Source organism: Myripristis murdjan, chromosome 22 (assembly GCF_902150065.1).
Source record: "Myripristis murdjan chromosome 22, fMyrMur1.1, whole genome shotgun sequence".
In the NCBI taxonomy this organism is placed as follows: domain Eukaryota; kingdom Metazoa; phylum Chordata; class Actinopteri; order Holocentriformes; family Holocentridae; genus Myripristis; species Myripristis murdjan.
In genome coordinates, this window is record NC_044001.1 from 6,676,953 (window position 1) to 6,692,461 (window position 15,509).

Genomic DNA, 15,509 nt, shown 5'->3' on the forward strand with positions numbered 1-15,509 from the left:
AACAGATTCTCCACTGAGCTCGAGGCAAACAAACAACTTCATCATCAGAGGCACGGCGGAAGGCGGTCTGGACCCGCGGTGCAAATGCTTACAGACGCATACATGAGATTATAATCCAGAGGAGCAGGTGAATATGTTTGCCTGCCAGTCATGCCTCTGCCCTGCTTGATATGAAGTCACGGGGGAACGTACTGCTCGTATTTGTGCAGCGTGGCCTGCAGCAGGCTCAGGGAGTAGACCAGGCCGGCCGCGAAGCTCAGCTGCTCGCCCACCGCTCCCTTCAGCCCCGCGCGCTCCACGCAGTTCTCATTCAGGTCGAACTTCTCCTGGGCCTGCTTACTGATCAGCTCCGCCTGGGGACAGACACGCAAACAGAGTTACGGCCAACGGGAGTGTGCGCCCACATACGAAAATACACTGAAAGTGTAACATCTTCCTAATATGGAGCTCCAGTGGCTTTTTGAGGAATCCACATTTCAGTCGTCTGAAAGCTTGAAGATTCTTCTCTAACTCGTCTCTTTCTCTCTGCATCTCCTGCTTGGCGATCGGTACAGATTTCACAAAGGAATCAATAAAGTTCAATGGGCTTTTACCTGCATTCACCTCATCAAATCACTGCATGAAAATATTACATTTCCCTAGACAGACACACATACAATCCAACAACCCTGTAAAAGCACATCACACAACAAATGCAGAGGCCATACCTTTAAACATTACTTTTTGATATAAATGACAAAGATATTCACAATCTCATTGATATATTTATCACTTATTTCACCAGGTAACATCTCATTGAGACTACAAGAGAGTCATGGCCAAGAAGTCAATAAAAAACAAGATCAAGTTGGGAACAAAAAAAGCAGAGAGGACACTTAAGATTACCCCAGAAAATTCAACTGAAGTACTAAAAAAAAGATTTAAAATATACTAAATCATATCCCGAATACCTATACATCCACAGTAAATGATTAAAAAATAAACCTGAATATCTTAACTCTGTCAGTGTCTGTCTCAGTTGTTATCTTATTGATATGACTGCTGTCTTAATGACTGATATGTACAAAAATTATTATGAATGCATGCCACACACTTGACTGTGCATTGTTCTCCATCTCTCTCTCCGTTATGAAAAAAAAAAAAAAAGTCCACAGTGTGGCGTTTACCTTGCAGATGAGCCTGGGGATGAGCAGCAGCACCAGGATGCAGTCGTGATCTCCGCCGTGACGAAGGAACGACTCCGGCATGAAGGAGGTGAGGAGGGAGACCTGCCTGTTGGCCTGAGCCACCTCCATCTTCCTCAGCTCCATCTCGATGGCCTGGAAACAGGAAAGAGCGAAAACACCGCTGATGGCGAGGCAGAGCTCACAGGTCATCTGACACATCTGAGACTCTCGACGTGCTTGACCTGAGCTGTAAGTGAAGTGGACGTGAGCGATTTTGTTATGGCACGGCAATTACATCACCATTAAAAATCCATCCTGACTTTGGCTAATAAACTTAAAACAGCGAAAGAAAAGTGTTTAATTTGGTATGGAGGCACTGGAAATTTGGTTGAAAACTATTTCACCTGAATTCACTTAAATGGAGTCTCACATAATAGCAAAAAGTTTCGGAAATGGCATCGTGGGAACACACACACCATCGAGTGCAGAGCATGACTGACAGTGTGTTTTGAATCACAGTGTGTTATCTGTGCTGTGAGGAAAAAACAGATTCTTCGCTGAACTCGAGGCAAACAAACAACTTCATCATCAGACGTGCAGCAGAAGACATTTGAGGCTCTGTTCTTTAGAAACATAAATATATGTGCACTCCAAATTGTTTAAAATGGCCTGAAACCACAGTCCATGCTGAACAAATGGATCTTGCACGCAGTGAATTTTACTTGTGTTATATTTCAGCTCAAGGCAAACAATGTGAGAGTTTCCTTGCTATAATCTGTCTTTTGAAAGCAGAAACACGCACACACACTACAAAGACGAGCCCACAAACAGAAAACAAACAAAGACATGCACACATCCAGGAAACATATTTTTGCAGAAAGACGCATTCAGGCCCATACTGGATTGCATTTTGCATGTAATCCCACTGCTGAGAGCAAGCTGTTATGCAGGAGAAAGAGCTATTGTGTGCTCTGACCTTGGCGTAGGCCTTGGTCTCTGCAAACTTAATCTTGAAATCAAACATCTCCGCTGGTGGCTGCTGCTGCAGCTCTGCCGAGGCTTCCTGCTGGCTGGTCAGCTCTCTGTTCACTTCCTGCAAGGACAACAAAATGCATGCTCAATTAACATGATGCATGCTACACAGGGTGATATATATACAAAAAAAATAGAAATAAGATACACCAGCAAGCACTTTCTCATCGTCCCTCTCAATCAGTGCGTTTACATGCACTTCACTAATCAGGTTATTCTCCATATACATCACTTATTTGATTTCAGAAGTTTCTATTATCACGTTAAGAGAACCCCGATCAACACACAGTGAGATTTCTGCAGTAGAAACCCTACAACTTGGGCTCCTTGGAAACATCTAGTCATTGGAACTGGGCAATATATCGATACTATACTGATATTGTGATATGAGACTAGATATCAACTGGGATTTTGGGTATCATCATATTGAGATTCTAGTTTTAACAGCTAAGGGATGCAATTTTCTGAACTTATTACAGTGTTCTAGTCGCTCTGTTGTTTGCCTCTACCTGTCTGGTTATCATATTCACATTACTGATGATTGTTTAACAAAAATCTCACATGTAAACATTTTGTGAAAGAACTGACAGTCACACAATACCTTCCTCACATGGATATCGAGGTATTTGGTCAAAAATATTGTGATATATCATTTTGTCTGCATCGCCCAGCCCTATTTAGTCAGATATCCACAAGGCTTTTTAGATGTACGTGTGTGCATGACAAGAAAGTGGATGAGGAAACTGATGTGCAATGGTTACTCGCATTTCCAGAGGTCACTGCGTCGGGGCTCATCACATCACTTAAACCCCTCGGGCTAAACGATTTTACTGACATTTCAGTCCTGTACCATCTCGGGTCGTGATCGACTTTGACTCCGATCAGCAGAGGTGGAAGTGGGTCACCTGCTGATTTGAGACCCACATAGGCCAGACGATACAGGACATGCTCTACATTTTACAGTAATCCTAACCTCAGTGTAATTTTAAGCTATGCCATATGATAAATCATCAATAAATCACAATGCTTAGGATTGGGCTCTGTCTTCTATTAATGGTGTTATTGTAGTAAAGAACAGCTGGGATGGAAAAATCGGACAAAACGCTGCGTTTTAGTCAGATTAGAAGACTGCAGCACCGGTTGACCTGGAGGTAGAATATGCTTACAGGCCTCCTGTGAGTGTAAATGTTGTCAGACGCTTTGTTTTAGTGGATTGTTCCATGTAAAAGAAGAAAAAAGCATACTGTGTAAACCCTGCTTGCTTGGTGTGAAATTGGTCTTTGCTGCATAATTCATGAAATCTCCTCATGACATCCAACATTTTTCTCTCAAATTTGTTTCCTGTAAAGTCTTTCAGAGCAATTCTCTTCCACAAACAACCAATTTCTCTACTTAAAGGACCACAAAAACAAACAAAAAAAAACAGATAAATGCTGTTATCTGCTTAGGTTGTATGCATGTTTGAGTAAAGCATGGCTGCAAACAACACTAAAAATCTGTTCTGAAAGGTGCATCTTTTGAGGAAAAAGCCGCATGTATACACGTGTTTTGGAGTTTTTGAGTACTGCAGCTCATGTAAACAAGTTAAAAGATTTCATGCTTTATAACCTAATTATTCTCAGTGACCCAGTTTCTGTGGCCAGTGACCGTACCTGGAGGTGGGCGGTGAGTTCACGGTACTTCTTGATGGTCTGCTGGTAGTCGGCCACCGTCTCCTGGGCGGCTTCCACTCGTTTCTCGGCCTCTCTGACTCGAGCCGCGCCCAGGTCCAGCATCTCCCTCAGCTCCAGCTCCGTCTCTCGGGCGTTCTCCTGCAGCTCGTCGTTCATCTCGTTGATGGCTTCCTGTGGAGGAGACACATTGACGCATGCACAGGGTCAGTCTATAGCTGAATTCTTTTAACAGCCATTATTCAAAGTGCTAACACTCAAATTCTTCTTTAAGCATCCTTGGGACTAAACGCTGATTGTCATTGGGGTTTCTAGATTTAAATTTCCAGATATCACCTGTCAGTCAAACAATATGGGTGGGACTGTGGCACCTTCCTCTGTTTTTTATTTTAATTTTTCCCTGGAAACACCTACCAGACATCGTTTCTTTACAACAGCAAATGGAAAAGCCGTCCTAACCATTCTATAGGTTGCTTTGCTATCGGAGAGAGAGAAAATGTTTCCAGTTAACACTTGTACTGGAGGAGCTGCTAACAGTAAAGACCTGATGCAATCCTTTCCTCAAGGATGCTTCAATGTCTGTTGTAAATTTAAATTACTGCGTGATTGCCTTTGCCTCCTTTGAGTAAGAGACGGGCAAAGTTTCCACTACAGGCTCACTTGTTCCAAGCAAGGTCAATCAATCACAGAGGAGTGCTTGAATCCAATTCAAATAGCAATTCAACAGCGGGGATACCAACACCAGAGGGCAGTGCGCGTTAATGACCTTGGCCCATATCAATAATGAAATGAGTCAGCAAGTAGCGGCACTTTAATTTTTACCGACCTCAGTCCTGTAAATACAAACAGAGCAGCGGGGCTGAGCAGGGAAAACAAGTTAGCGAGGTACAAACTCACATGCTGCTCGACCATTTGTATTTAAATCGTGTTTTTTACATGAATGAACCAAAGTTGTTTTGTGTCACCCGAGGCATCAGCCAAGCGTTCTTCCATTTTATCCTGATAACATTTTCTTGGGAGAAATATTCCATCAGGAAAATTTTCATCATTTTATTTTGACTCAATGTTCAGCAGTTTTTTGTGTGAAGTCCTCTGAGACTTGTATGTGATGAAGGGGCTATGAATAAATAAATGAACCTGAACTTTTTTTTAACAATATTTACTTTTTTAAATGTTTTTTTAACATTTTAACAGCTTTGTTAAGAGGCATAAACCGAGAGACTGATGAGCTTCACTCACCAGGTCGCCGACCGTCTCTCTCATCTCCCTGACTTTCTCCTCCAGGTCCAGGTTCCTCTCGGTCAGGGTCTCCACCATCTCCTCCGCGCCCAGGGCGGCGTCCACCTGAAGCACAGAGCACGCCATCATCACCATCACCACCATCATCATCATCATCATCAGAGGAAAGAAATGGGAAGCATTAACACCAAACACACTGGGAAAACTGACACAAAACATTTTTCTAACAGCTTGTAACTCCAAACCTAAGTCTTTACCCACTCTGATTTTTTTTTTAAATTGATATATTCTTATTACATGCATTATGTATGATGGAGGATGGCAAATGTCAAAAGTTTCCGTGAGGTCGGACCTGTCCTAGTTGACAGTGTGAATAAAGTCTGTTCAAAATAGACACCAGATGAATCAACCACAGATGTTCCAGTTACAAGCTCAGATACTCACAGATACAGATTACTCAGTCCTGCATAGTAAATCATCTTCTTGGTAAAATACACAGCAGGATTTTACTCCTTTTACTTGCCATTGGCGTCCTTTGAAATTTCACTCTTTCATGCTGTTTTTTTCCCGACTTATATTCATTCAGAGTCTTATCTACAGCAGCAGACAGGAGTTCTGTGTTGTGCCCGAGGAAACTTTAACAGGGAACATTATCTAATGAGGTGGTCAAATGTGGAGAGTTGAACTTGCGACCTCTGTGTAATGGGATGCTCTCTCTAAGCCGGCCACCGGTGTGTTTTATTCCTCTGACTGATTTATATCACCGCACTCGCTGTAAAGCTGCCAGTCATCCAGCCACAAGGACTGACCCGCCGTCATCATAAAAGCACCGACCTGTTCTTTGAGCTCGTCGATGGTTTTCTCCGCCACCGTCATCTCCTCCTGCAGCTTCTCCTTCTGGCTCCTCAGAGTGTCCAGCTCCACGTTCTTCTTCTCCATCTGCTTCTGCAACTTCACGTGTTCCTGCTTCTCCGACGCGGACAGGTCACGCATCCTAACAGGAATCCGCAGGAATACAAAGACATGAATAAAGGATGCGTGCACTGCATGCATACACATCTACACTCAGGCTGGTCTGCAGAAAGAAAAAAGGGAAACGTGAACGAACCTGACCAGGGCTTCCTTCAGTCGGCCGTTTTGTTCTTCCAGCTGTTTGACGTGGTAACTGGAGGCGGCGCCGTCCGAACCTGAGAGAAACCCAGAAACAAACAACAACAACAAAAAAAAAAAAGAAAAACAAAGCACAATCTTAATCTCTATCTGAGTGCAGTGGATGAGGTAAGCAGAGCAAAACTAATTTATGTCACATGTTGTGCTTCAAACTAAATTTATGCTGTGTCATGCTGGTGCCAAACAGATGACAGTCGGGCTATAATTCCAATTAAACAAATGGCACTATTCCTCTTCTTCTTCTTTTTCTTCTAAGCGGCCCTGGTCACGCTAAACTCCACCTGCCGCAGTTGTAAAAATATCAATTAGGGATGCGCCGACTCATCAGCCACAGTCAGAACCAGACCTGCTATATAGGTCAGTGGTGACTGGCCAGTGTGCATCGCAGGCCTACATCTGTTATTTCTGCTCCTGGGCCACAGCTCATATTGCCTCAGTAAAAACCCTTTTCACTTGCTAACTGCAGCAGTTGCACCTCTGGCACCATGAAACAACAGGGAATATCAGTGCTTGAGCTAAAAAAAAAAAAAAAAAAAAAGAAAAGAAAAATCTTATTTATTCATATTCATATCAAATCATATTTATTTCCACAAGAAGAGACCAGAAATGTCCCACAGCCGTAGTAACAATGTGTTGAACATAAATTTACTATTCAAGCCTTTCTGTGCACTGTTACACGATGTGGTGTCTTTGGTAAAAAAGTGGATAAAATGCATCATCTCAGATGGCAATCATATCGGTAATCGGTGACAAAATTTATAACAAAATATATTTATTATATATTAATACAGATTCTCTATATACTCATATGTTGAATTATATATTATTATTAAATGTATTCCATCAGGCTGGACCAAATCTGCCAGTTTCTGCCAACCAGCACTGGGATGTCACATGGAAGTCATATTATAAATTAAACATTATAATTATACATCTGTTCTATATACATATTCTATTCTAGAGATATTTTGTAGATATATTACATTATACATATAGTCTATGCAAAGGTTCAAAGGTGAAAGGTTTATTGCTATATTTTAGTATCTTATTTTTTATTACTGTTGTGGGGTATGTTAAGGGTTTTTTTCTTATAACCTTTGCATTGAGCTGCTTTATTTATTTTGTTATTTGTTGTTTTTATGTTTCTAAAGATGTAGTTTTCTCTCCTCTAATGTTGAGAGGTATATATTTGTGGAATCTACTATCGCTCCTATGCTGAATAACCTGCTGCTGTAACACAAGAATATCCCAATTTGGGATCAATAAAGTACACCTATCCATCTCTAACATACTCAAAGTGCATCCCTTGCTGGACGGACCACCACGCGCTGAAAACTCACAGTGAGGTCCATAAAGGGATGAAACAGCGGCGCACGTGTGATCTTCACGGTACCTTTCTCCTCGATCTCGTGCTTGAGGATCTCCAGGTCCATGGTGAGCTCATCCACCTTCTCCTTGAGGGAGTCGGCCTCCTGCTGCAGAGACTCCGCCCGCTCCTCGGCCATCTCCTTATCCAGCGTGGCCATCTCTATGGCGTCCGCCGTGTCGGCCATCTCCTCCATGTAGCGCTCCTTCGCCTCCAGGGCTTCTTTGGCCTCCTGCAGTTACAGACAAATCCATTTATGTTCAAGCAGAAACAGAGAGAGGAGCTGCGTCGTTAATTTATGGAAAACCAGGCTGTTTTTGGGGCTTTCATTAAATATTGGATGTCGTGATGATCGTTTCTTCATAACCAAGTAAATAATGACAGTCTGCAAAGCCTGCAGTGAAATTTTATTGTCTTTACACATTTAATATTTTTCATTTTATTGCTCAGTAATGCTTTTGGGAAATTAATTCCACATTTGAAAGCAGTGTTTTGCATCCCAGAGTTTTGTGGTGGGTCACCCTGCCTTTACAAGCAGAAAACCATAAAAATAATCATTAGTCTGAGCTTCACTTGACAGTTTTAGTCTCCTGTGATGGTGAAAATGCTTTCCCATCACCACAAGAATAAAAATCTTAGAGAAAACACTTCATACTTGTCAATTTGTGGGAGCCCTTTCAACACGACATGCTCCATCTCAAGGGGCTTCATTGAACTAATAATAAATACAAATTTTTGGACATGAAAAATGTCCAAAATTAATTCCAATTCCAATCAAAAATTAAAGATGTTTTAAAACTTTAAAGACATTTTCAATATCTAGAATAGCACATTTACAGAGATTGCATTCCAATGCAAAACATCAGCTATTGGCAAATCCAAAACAAAAATATGTTTTGTTTTTTTTTTTCGAGTGAAAGATCACCTATAATATTTACATGGTAAGCACAAATCTTGTTCTTCAATACACATTTTCTGCACTTAGTGGTTGTATTTCTCTCTTATCTCTCTTATCTACCCATTAGGGGTGTAAAACCAAACCGCAAAAAGAAAAACAACCATTCAAAACACAGCGCACCCTGTAAAGTGCAGTTCTACAAACGCATCCGCTGCATGAGAGCCAAGCAGCCACACACTGAGCTGATGAATTCATGAATACACTGCAGATATTTCTATTTCTATGTTTGTTTTACATGGTCTCAGGAGACTTTTGCCTTTGAGAGAATATTTGTTGATTTCATGTTGTTATCCCCAAATCTCTGAATGAAAGAAAACAGTTATTTTTGCAAGTTAAAAAAAAATACAGAGAACATTGGAAGAGGTAGGGGACCAAAAACTGCAATAAATTATTATAATTATTATTTATACATCCAACCCATCAGCTTTGCTTGGTTTCATCTGCAACCATGGCCAAACAACAGCATGTACACATTAAAATTACCTAAACATCAACTTGCCATCCATCTGTTTCCCTCCCAATTCAAGTGCAAAACCACTGGCTGCTGGCTCCTTACCCTCTTGGCCTCCTTCAGCTGTTTCTGCAGCTCGTTCTGCTGCTCCTGCATCTTGGTCTTCCACTCCTGCAGCTGCTCCAGCTGGATCTTGTGCTTCTCCAGCTCCTTCAGCTTGGCCTTGTCCTCCGTCCGCTTCATCTTCAGGGTCTCCAGCTTCTCCTCCAGGTCCTTCACCTGGGCTCGCAGCGCCTCCTCCTCCTGGCAGGGAGGCACGGGCGGGGCAGGAGGACGGAGAGATGAAGGGGAAGAGGAGATTGGTGATGTGGAAAGATGTTAGATGTTTGCAAAAGCAGCAATAATCAAAAAAAAAAAAAAATGTACTTGATGAAATCACAATGTAAAGCATCAACCTTGTTTCATTACTTCCAGTTTCATTCATTCCTTTATTTCTTTGTAGCCTTGAGCTCATGTGAATTAAAAACATTCATCTCCTGACTTCCTCATTTCATTTTTAGTCAGAAATGAAAGTAATGGAACAAATTCTTCACTGTGTGTTAGTGACACTTTCAGATTTGCACACATTCTTCGCCTCACTTTGTCGTGCTGCCACTCTTTACAAGGAGAGAAGAGGAGAGGAGGGTTAATAAACACACATGCACACACACACACACACCTGGTTTGAAAGGGCACACACGTGTTTTGATAAAAAATAGCACACTAGTGATGGGACGATATGCTTATCTTGAGATACAATTCGGTAAGCCTGACAATTAAAGACGTTCAAGGAAAAAAAAAAAAAGACAGCATGACTGTGCAGAAATATGTTTTGGCTTCTGAGCCGTAAATCTTTCTGGCGACGCCGCTGGCTTTCAGGAATGTAAAAAAAGTAACACCATTAAATAAATAACACTATTTCTTTGGACAGCTTGTGAAACAGTGATGGACGAGCTGCATTGTTTGCGCTTGCTACTGCAGGACAAAACGTAGCTAATATCACAATTCATTCATGCAACATTATACATATCATCACATTTTTGATCAACAGAATTTGGATGTAAGGGATGCACCAATACCACTTTTTCAATGCTGATACCAAGAACAAAGCTTAGTATTTATCCAGTCGATTACTACTTTCACCCAAAGAGTTGCTTCAAACATCAGTCTGGGGTCACTGGACAAAATAATTGATATAAATTGATATATACTGAGAAATTCAGCCTTCTGTGGGCCAAAAATGAAGAAAATCAGGATAGTGACATATTACTCTGGGCTTTTGGTGATGGAAATTACTCTTGGGTAAAATTTCTGACACAGTAAAGGTGCATTTCTACTCCATTTATTGTCCCATCCCTAAAACACACACAGGCATAATCACACTGTTCTCCTACTGTTAGGCAGCAGGAGATTCCTGCACGAAAAATCATGCACTAAACATGCACTTTCTTTAAAAAAATAAAAACACTGCATGTTACACACACACACACACACCATTATATTAAACAATGGCAGCTACACCTTCGTCAAAGTGTTAAAACGTTAGTGTGAGAAAAGCAACACTTCAATATCAAGTGCAACCACATCACACCACTGCACCTGTGTTTCCATAGCAACTTCCTCCTGAGAAAAAGATGAACGAGACGGATTACGGCCGCCTTAAAATCCAACACAAGATGGCAGCTGACATTTAACAAAATGTTAAACAATGGCGGTGACAGCCTGAGACATTTTCATGCAAATAAATGCCGGTTTGGCTTCTCTCGGTGATTTAACCTCGACCCGAGAGCGCTACGGTTTGTGTTTGCTGCTCTTAAACACCTGGTGACCGTTTCCCAGGTAACTCCTCTGGCTTACAGGAAGTGATGCGGTTTATGTTTCCAGCAGCATCTTGGTTTGAAATCAACAGAAGAAGAGCTGAACAAGAATCTCTCAGATTATCACTTTAAAAACACACAGTCTCTTAACTGATGATAGAATTAACTTGATTATTCAAAAATTATAGTTATTGTCATGGTAATCAAATACTTTTCTCTGCCATTATATGATCAAATCTCTCATGGATTATCACCAAACATTAAAAAATAACACTGTTTTGTCCCCTTGGATGTTGCCTGTAATTGTGGCCTGTTAATTAATATACTTTATTATCAACTTTTTACATGGTACTACGTATTTCATACCACGTAAGCACAGTTACTCTCAGGAAACGCGTTGCTGCTCATTTCTCAACTTGCACTTTTATCTGATGTTTTTGGGGTGACTGTTTATCTATTCCAGGATGTAACTCGGGTCTAAACTGACGGCGGTGTGAAAAAGATGTGTGTGAGCTGAATAACAACGACAAAAGAATCTGATTCTCCATATTTCAGCTCTGGCGTGAGCCTCTGACTTTCGCCTGAATTGAGCCGTCAACCACCAATTAAATCTCGCTGTTTCTCTCTCTTTTCCACTGCTGTGTCTTGTTGTCCTCCATGCTAATGCTGCCTAAGCCGAGCTGCCAATTTAAGCTCTCGAACACAAGCCGAATGTAGGTCGCATGCCTCAGGATCTGAATTTGTATACAAGTGGTCCGGACCGGGGGGCATTTCACAAAGCAGGATCAGAAAGTTAGACACATAACTGTGGAAAAGATTACGCTGCAGCCTGTTGATAGTCATGTTAATCTGTCTAATGTAACTTGAATATGAGCTTTAGGAAGCAGCCATCCATGGTGGTGACTGCTAATAATAAACAAAATTTCATGAGATATTTCTTTTTATATTTTTATAACTCCAAGGAGACTTGTGCTGTTTATTGATACTGATACTGATACTGACCTTGCTTGGGACGGGGGCTGGAGGGACTCCCGGGGAGTGCAGGGTGGGGATGACCGGGGCGGCCAGCGGCGTCTGGGCCGGGGTGCTGGGCTCGCTGCTGCTCATCTCCCCGGCCGAGGCCGAGGCCGACCCAGACGGCGCCCCCTTTCCGCCAGTGCCAGCGGGTCGGCTGGGCTGCAGGAGGGAAACCGGGACGGCAGTGAGTGAAAAAATAACTGGACTTGAGGATAAGGGGATAAAAAGCCAGCGATAAGACAATCCGTATGAGTGCAGGTGGCTCTACTGCAGGTGGCACAACGCTCCCTCCCTCTGGCGGCCATAATGGAGGTCCTCAGTTCCTGCACAGCACGAGCCGCGAGGAGCTGGCTGGATTTAATTCATGTGCTTTTTTTTGACTGGAAACCAATCATTTTTATAAATGCTCCATCTGACTGATTTTGTCTTTAGACGATGTCCGCTTGTTAGCAGGCAAATCTTAGTCCCTGTTTGACCAGGCATCAGCATCTTGTTGTGAACACATCTGATTTACTCTTTGTCGAGATTCATGTTAGCAGTGGATATCAGGTGCATATCAGAATTAAAATCAGTTGCTTGGATAAAACAGTCAACTGGCTAGTCAGCTAGTGAGGAACAGACAGGAAAACACAGTACACTAAACCTAACCAAATCTAAATTACAAGTTTTACTGATAAAATGAAACTGAGCTAGATCCAAATCTCCGAGCGGACCTCCATGATGGCACCAGAAATGGCTGCTGGGAGATTTGTGACGCCACTGCAAAGCCTCTATAGAAAAAAAATAAATAAAACAAAACCTGAAAGCAAATAAAGTCAACAAATGAAGCACTGAATGAATATGTGGAAATCGCATGGCGGGACTGTTGGTGAAAATTAACAAAAAGAAACTGATAAAACATAGTGCAGGTGTAGAGTAGGACGCAGGGCAAAAAGAAAATGTAACAGTGAATACTTAAATGCTTAAATACACTATTGGAGCTAAAAATAGAGCTACAAATGGAGCTATAATAATAGTTTCAAAAAGCTGTGTGCTATGCTGTGTAGAAAGTGCTATTAACCAAAGGTGTGTAATTGTTCACATGAGAGTAAAATGGATTTGCAATAAAGTGGGTAATATGATGATGTACTGTCACTCTCTTATTGGCAACACACACACACACACACCAACACACGCAGACAACTGAGGCATGGGGTAACAAAAAAAAAAAAAAACTAAACGCATAAATAATGCAAACTCATGAAAATCTGAAGCCCTGGCGACTGCTGCTAAACGGGATCGGGCTCACCTTGGGCCTTCTGGCCGTGGTCTGAAGAGGAGGAGGAGGGAGGAAGAGGAGGAGACGAAGGTGTGGAGAGAGGAAGAGGAAGAGGAAGAGGAAGAGGAAGGAGAGGAGGTGGAAGAAAAGCCAAAGGGCAGCAGAGGAGCAGAGGAGGCAAGGAGGGAAGGGAAGGAAACAAACAGCCAGGGTTAGTGATTCAAGGCAAATATTCACATCAAATGGGATCATTTCAGCAGACAAAAGGACAAGATGACGATGAAATTATGGCATGGCTCTAACACGTCGAGAATACGACCACTTTGCCGCCTACAAAAATGCTTGACTATTTTTTTATTGGAGTGCCCCAGTGAAGGTTTCCTCTGTGCAGCCATTATCAGATCATATGGACACCAGCTCGGTTGTTTTCCCCCTGATCTTTCCTCCTCTTGTTGGTCTCCAGATCCACATGACCACACCTCGGCAGCAGCAGCACGGGCCCAGCGACTGGCACTGCCGCTCTGACCTAAATGAGTGCATTGTGTCTCAGGGGGCCACAGCCGATCCGGTTCATACGAGCCCAATTCTGTTCTGCCGGGGCTCACCAACAACGCTGAGGTAACGGCTTGTTACCACACAGAAGGCTACACCTATCCTGGACGAGAGGATTTACGATGAGCTGTGCAGGGAAACGTCCATGTGCATGATCCATCTCATTTCTGGTGACTGTGTTCGTCAGACCTGGGTCAAACGGCGCTAACAAACACTAATTAGCATTTGTTTTAAACTGCTCCAAGCCAGATGAGTGGACTTTGCCATAAACAACAATAAATCACATCCCAAAAAGGGCAAACAATCCCAAACAATATTATTTAATGTGATTTTTTTGTCTTTTTACAGTAAAATGTCTTTTATATACTGATATATATCACAGTATGCAAAATTACACGCTACATAACCAAATTAATGTTCAAACCAAGGAAAAAAAAATGTTAATATTAGATCTCATGCCAAACAAAACTTTCCAAATTATATTCCTTACAATTAGGGAGTGGCTCAGTGGGAATTTTCATGGCCAATGCCAATCATTAGGGATTGAGGCTATAGCTGGTATTTTCTACCAGTAAGTAATTACAGTAAATGGAAAAACTGAAATGAATTAATAAAAGGACTTATCATATATACAGCATTTGACATGGGCCTAAAGCAAATTTCAACACGAATTACTTTTCCAGCCGGCACTAACCTAGACAAAGGAGGAAGGCTATGTCTCATGAAAGAGGTTTATTATTCTTTACTGGCCACCATACTGGCCCAAACAACAGATATCAATAATATGGAAAAATATGGACGAGAACAAACTAGAGCCAATAATCAGCCTCGATGGATAATTGGTCTGTCTCTACTTAAAAATTTTGTTGTTGAGTTTTTACATAAATATATAAAAATCATCATGCTTATCATCATCAGTTTAGACAGCACAATTGTGTGTCGCGATATCCCAAAATCACCAGATAATTGCAGTGTGATCTCACTGAAAGACAATAAACAATATATTGAGACAATGTATTGAATTATCGCCCAGCCTTGTCCTGATGTAAGCTCTGTGACCCCACCCATTGTCTGCTCCCAGTGCATTAAAACACCTTGGGGCTGATGAAACTCCTGCAAACCCCACTGGGTAAACCTCACCACTGCAGGCCTGGTCAAGCTGAAAACAAGCAGCCTTTCCCTGAAATGTTCAACAACACTTCCTGCGTGGGGCCGTGTGTGAACAGGTGCACCGATCGATATTCAGGGAAATCTGCGCCGCCCATTTCCCTCCTCGAGACCTAATAACATTTCGGGGAAAATGCTGGCAAGGCTGTGTTGTGAGCGAAAACAGTGGCATTACAGGAAAAGGCACGTACACGGTCACATCCATCTGACGAAAGACGCCCTAATGAACCAATCACAATCGCCGATGACGTATGTGAGGCTGCGACTTTGTTTACAGTTGCCTTTTTTTTTTTTGAGGGTGATTTGATAAGTGCAATACAACTTCAACTTGTTTTTCAAGACTGGCTGGAAACTGGCCAGATTCAGAGAAAAGGGAGCCCCTCTCAGTCCGCACGGAGGATGAATTTGACAGGCGGCTGTCTGGAAGACTTAGAGACGCTGTGGTGTGCGAGAAAAATAACAGGAATCCTGTGTGAGTGCAGCATAATGAGGGAGAAGATCCACGTTTTCAGTCCCTTGCCTCATCTAGTCCGGCATTGCCATGGTCTGTGTGGAGAGGTGCAGGATGGAAATGCTCCTGGATGTAGCTGCATGTGTGAACAGAGAA

The 15,509-nt window shown here is 42.2% G+C and overlaps 1 protein-coding gene across 3 annotated transcripts in view; it reads right to left on the reverse strand.

The window, feature by feature from the left end:
* Window positions 1–15,509, reverse strand: part of dctn1b (dynactin 1b) — a 53,400-nt gene that overhangs the window by 13,010 nt on the left and 24,881 nt on the right. For 2 of the 3 annotated variants that reach the window (XM_030044250.1, XM_030044248.1), the window contains exons 5-14: window positions 11,911–12,084; window positions 9,158–9,355; window positions 7,671–7,875; window positions 6,216–6,294; window positions 5,942–6,101; window positions 5,108–5,212; window positions 3,851–4,042; window positions 2,143–2,259; window positions 1,167–1,319; window positions 193–353 (exon numbers count right to left, since the gene is read on the reverse strand). In XM_030044250.1, the coding sequence (XP_029900110.1) occupies window positions 193–353; window positions 1,167–1,319; window positions 2,143–2,259; window positions 3,851–4,042; window positions 5,108–5,212; window positions 5,942–6,101; window positions 6,216–6,294; window positions 7,671–7,875; window positions 9,158–9,355; window positions 11,911–12,084 (1,544 nt within the window). Of the gene's footprint in view, window positions 1–192; window positions 354–1,166; window positions 1,320–2,142; window positions 2,260–3,850; window positions 4,043–5,107; window positions 5,213–5,941; window positions 6,102–6,215; window positions 6,295–7,670; window positions 7,876–9,157; window positions 9,356–11,910; window positions 12,085–13,213; window positions 13,235–15,509 lie in introns of all 3 variants that reach the window. The other variant, XM_030044251.1, reaches the window with a different exon arrangement.